This window comes from Guillardia theta (assembly GCF_000315625.1).
Source record: "Guillardia theta CCMP2712 unplaced genomic scaffold GUITHscaffold_8, whole genome shotgun sequence".
NCBI lineage: Eukaryota > Cryptophyceae > Pyrenomonadales > Geminigeraceae > Guillardia > Guillardia theta.
Genome location: NW_005434666.1, coordinates 398,221 through 402,331, shown reverse-complemented (window position 1 = coordinate 402,331; position 4,111 = coordinate 398,221). Strand labels below are relative to the sequence as shown.

The 4,111-nt window shown below is 51.9% G+C and overlaps 2 protein-coding genes across 2 annotated transcripts in view; one reads left to right on the top strand and one right to left on the bottom strand.

The window, feature by feature from the left end:
• The first annotated feature begins 1,792 nt into the window (after positions 1-1,792).
• Positions 1,793-3,120, top strand: GUITHDRAFT_84631 (hypothetical protein). Its single transcript, XM_005839438.1, has 7 exons — positions 1,793-2,053; positions 2,108-2,142; positions 2,201-2,597; positions 2,646-2,698; positions 2,749-2,830; positions 2,880-2,960; positions 3,007-3,120. Exons 3-7 carry the CDS (start codon positions 2,232-2,234, stop codon positions 3,073-3,075), a joined length of 651 nt encoding a protein of 216 aa, XP_005839495.1. The 5' UTR covers positions 1,793-2,053; positions 2,108-2,142; positions 2,201-2,231; the 3' UTR covers positions 3,076-3,120.
• Positions 3,121-3,229: 109 nt separating this feature from the next.
• Positions 3,230-4,111, bottom strand: part of GUITHDRAFT_101683 (hypothetical protein) — a gene marked incomplete at both ends in the record, with an annotated part of 2,024 nt that continues 1,142 nt past the window's right edge. Inside the window, 3 exons of the mRNA XM_005839437.1 lie at positions 3,230-3,292; positions 3,337-3,420; positions 3,540-3,659. Coding sequence (XP_005839494.1) covers positions 3,230-3,292; positions 3,337-3,420; positions 3,540-3,659 — 267 coding nt within the window. The remainder of the gene's footprint in view (positions 3,293-3,336; positions 3,421-3,539; positions 3,660-4,111) is intronic.

Below are 4,111 nucleotides of genomic sequence, written 5' to 3'. Positions count from 1 at the left end.
ACTGTTTTCACAGTAATACAAGGGGTAGCGAGCACAGTGCCCTCCAACCCCCCTTAGAAGAGTACCAAGTACCGGTAGTGACATCGATTGCTTCCCCATCCCTTGTGCTCGTCTGCATCCCCCCCTCCCTTCCGTCCAGTTGGGCTCCTTACCTTGGTCCCCTTCCCTTCCCCCCTCCTTGAGAGTTCAGCACCCCCTCCTCGCCTCCCACTCTTCACATCCCCGCAGCATCTTTGCTTTCACTTTCTAGCACAGTGCCAGGGCCACCCGCGCCAGGAACCCTTCCAGGAAGCTGACATGAGAATGAGCTTGGCATCCTGAGCCGCTGTGGTCTACAAGCTTGTCACTTGAGTAGATTGCAACTCTCTTTCCACGTCTTTGGCGTTCTCCTGTCTTCACCACCAAGACTTCAGGATTATGATATTGCACATCACATCCTTGGAACAAGTTTGATTGAGGACACGACATCATGGCAAGAGTCATTGCCCCAAAGCACAAAACAAGAGACAATCCAAAATTTACTGCTATCTGCGGTCTGGATACACGAATACATGTTGCTGGTAGGCGTGAAGAGGTCTACAGCCAGTACAAGGCAGCTCCCAATGAAACATTCCTCGAAGCAGCGGCAGAGGTTGCGAGGGTTCTTGGAGGAATTCACGACAGCAGGAACGTGATGATGATCATAGGCGGTCAGATTGCAAGCTCAAGAATGCAACTGCAATGGCCGTTTCCTGCCGTGGAGTTCCTCGACGACCTGCACAAACCATCGCCAATGTATGTGATGGAAGAGCTGGTGGTGAGAGCAGTGAGATGGCTTGAGGGAGCCAGTGCTCGGGTTGTTGTGATGTTCGAGCCGGGCATTCTCTTTCCTTCACTTCTCATGTCAAAGCTGGGAAGATTCATCTCACCTTCTGCAGCAGAGTTTGCCATCACGCAGAGGTTGCTGCAGTCGCACATCAGGTTCCAGCCTCTATCAGGAAACTTTCCATCATTCCGTAGATATCTGCATCTGTTGGATGCATCCCTGATCAACTCAGCTCTGAACTACAAAAAGCCATCGTCTTCTATAGAAGTGGAGAAGTTTAGGCTCTCAGGCAATGAACGCGTGTTGAACATGCGAGTCATCATACGTAACTGCAGCAACTTGAATGCGCGCCACGAGTTTGTGGCGATGTCATGGCAGAGGTACGAAAGGAAAAATGAAAATGGAGACCAATTTTTCTGTGATATTTATCCAAAGACCTCGTTCAGTTTGATTGATGATGTGCAAGTGGACTTCCGGGTTCCACACGGAAACTTCCTTCAGCCTGTGGCTAGCTTGTGTTTCCATGCTGCGTTTTTGGATCGCAAATCACAGTACCTCTTCAACAAGGGCGAGCTCGACGAGTTCCAGTACAACGTGCCCTTTGAAAGCTTCCAGGTTTTCCCGATCCCACCAAAGCATGCTGAGACGACAGAAATCGAAGCGCAGCAGGCTGTGGAAGCTGCGGATGGAGACTACAACCTCCGATACGCCGAACTCTCCTCTGCCTCGACTAGAAGGAATTCAAGATCTTGGGAGAACTTCAACGTCCCCAACCCTGCTGGTGTGAGCAGTCAAGAGGTCGTTCCCGTCACTGTGTTGGGCTTGCAGGATTCAACCTCAGACGATGAGCAGCTGACGACGGCCCCCCCCAAAGTCCCTCGCGACCCGCCTGAACAACATGTACAGATCTCAGCCACAGTAGCTTCGGCACTGCACTCAACCTCAGAACAGCCTGTTCCTGCTGCATTGGATCTGCAGTGTGTGGAGTCAGAAGAGGATGAAGAGGAGGTTGGAAGTACCGTGGTGCCTCTTCAAATCTCACCAAAATCTCAACCCTCGAACACACACAAGATCTTCGGCGAGCACATCACGTGCACGCAGAAAGAAAGAGAAGAGCCCTGAAAAGCACACGATCACAAACTTTGATGACCCGAACAACTTTGAGTTGAAACTCTTCAATGACTTGATGGACGATGACAAGCCTTCACCTTCATCCGAATTTCTTCGCCGAACAGCAAGGGCTCACTGGTAAATTTCCTCATGTCTGCTGATTTTACATCTCCCCTGACACTCTCATTTCAGTTCGGCTCAATCAACCTGTACCCAAGATTGTTCAGGTATCGATGTTGAAGCTCGTTTGCTTCGTTTCCTGTATTGAAATGCCTTTGCTCGCAGCAGCAACAAGGGGAAGATTTCTGTAGACGAGATGACAGAAACGAAGAAGAACTTTCAGCTGTTCCTGGACGAGCACATTGGGGGGAGTTTGGAAGATCATGTGAAACACATGGACGAGCTCCGGCGACTCTGGTCTCTTTCCTTCCCGTCGATGCCGGTGCCGCCACGTCCTGATGATCGTTGGAAGATGCTGGGTTTTCAGGGGACAGACCCTGTCACCGATCTCCGAGCCATGGGAGCTCTCAGCGTGAAGCTGCTGTGTTACATGGCGCAGGCTTACAACAGGACCTACCATGAGATCCTCAAGGAGTCCTGTCCCTTGGGCGAAGACAACAAGTCCTTTCCCTTCGCCTGCGCTGGCGTCAACATCTGTTTCCTGCTGGTGGACGGCTTGAAGGTCTTCAGCTCTCCTCGCTCCTCTGGTCTGCTGACTCTCTGTCGTTAGCTGAAGACGTTGAGCAGCAGCCCGTCTCATAAGATTGACTACTCCGTGAAACGGTGAAAGAGACCGTCCCACAGGGGTCAGGAATGACGTTTTTTTTTGAAAGATGTCAGAGCACATTCTACGAACTTCTTCATGGCGAGCCCAACGCGTTCAACGAGATCTTCTGCTACACCTTCATGATCTTCGTGCGTGCCTGCGGCGATGGCGATGCTGCTGTCTTACACGATGCCGCAGGGGAGGGAGTGGAAGGCAAGGGGCGCCACGTACATGGACTTCGCAGACATCGCAAACAGGACAAGGCACATTGTCATGAAGGTGAGGAGGAGCTGGAGACGTGGAGGAGATGACGGTCGGCATGCAGGAGCTGGAGAGGAAGAGCTGGAAGAGTCTGTTCAGCCTCAAGGAGGCGCTGAAGCTCACGATGATGTGAGCTTGTAGTATAGAAGATGAAGTTGAATGAATAAGTTAAGAATTGAGTGTCACCTTTACAATCTCCACCCCTTTCCCTCCCTCCCTCCCTCCCTCCTTCCATCCTTCCCTCTCCTCCATATCCTCCCTCCCCTCCTCCATAACCTCCTGGTCCATCACAGAATGTCCTCGTCATCCTGTGTCGCAAGTCGCTCCTCGAGACGCTTCCCTTCCTCTCCCTGCCGTTTCGTCACCAGCAGGGGATGAAGGCGTTTGTTCCTACCTCTCTTGAGAGCGTCGACTTGATCAAGGTGAAGAGCGCAGACACGCTGCGATCAAAAGTCGCTGACCCATTCAAATCTCGCACCTTCCTTGCCGTCAGAGTTGTTTCTGCCCAACTCGAACCTCCCTCCCTCCCTCCCTCCCTCATCCCTCCTCCCTCCCTCCCTCCCTCAACCCTCTGTCCTCCTGCACTGCTTTCTTTACCTGTTTGTTGAATATATCCATGCTCTTGGTCACTACCGCCTCCTTCAGCTTATCTGCAATTTGCGCGAATGCAGAGTCCCGAAAGGAAAGATCAGCCTCGATGTATTCCTGGAAATCAGTCTGCCACGGACAAGTCACTGCAGGAAGAGGAGGAAGATGGAGAGAGGAAGGGAGAGGAGGAGGAAGACAAGTAGACCGATGTACCAGTGGAAGGGAGGAGGAGGAGGAGGAGGAGGAGGAGGAAGAGGAGGAGGAGGAAGAGGAGGAGGAGGAGGAGGAAAAGAAGGTGTTGGTGTCTTACTTGACGCAGGATAATCCCCTGATGTTCCCCCTTCGAACATTTACCTTGGTCGACACAGGAGGCTTCTGATTCAAACCTCATCGTACCTGCTTCCACCTTGAAGACTGCCGTTGACTGATATATCCATAATCTCAGTCTCGATCGTGCACCGCCTCTATATATCATCTCGCTGCTCCCATCTGCCCCCAAGCTTCATCTTCTGCTGTTATGTGATCATCTCGCAATGCAGTATCTTTCTCTTGAGCCATCGGCGCAGCTAGAGACTAGGAGT

What these genes read in the sequence shown, in the direction of transcription:
- GUITHDRAFT_84631 (XM_005839438.1), top strand. Translation starts at nt 2,232, where the DNA reads ATGACAGAAACGAAGAAGAACTTTCAGCTGTTCCTGGACGAGCACATT. An exon ending in TGCTGGTGGACGGCTTGAAG is followed by an intron (nt 2,598 to 2,645) that starts GTCTTCAGCTCT and finishes CTCTGTCGTTAG; the next exon opens with CTGAAGACGTTGAGCAGCAG. An exon ending in GCTACACCTTCATGATCTTC is followed by an intron (nt 2,831 to 2,879) that starts GTGCGTGCCTGC and finishes ACGATGCCGCAG; the next exon opens with GGGAGGGAGTGGAAGGCAAG.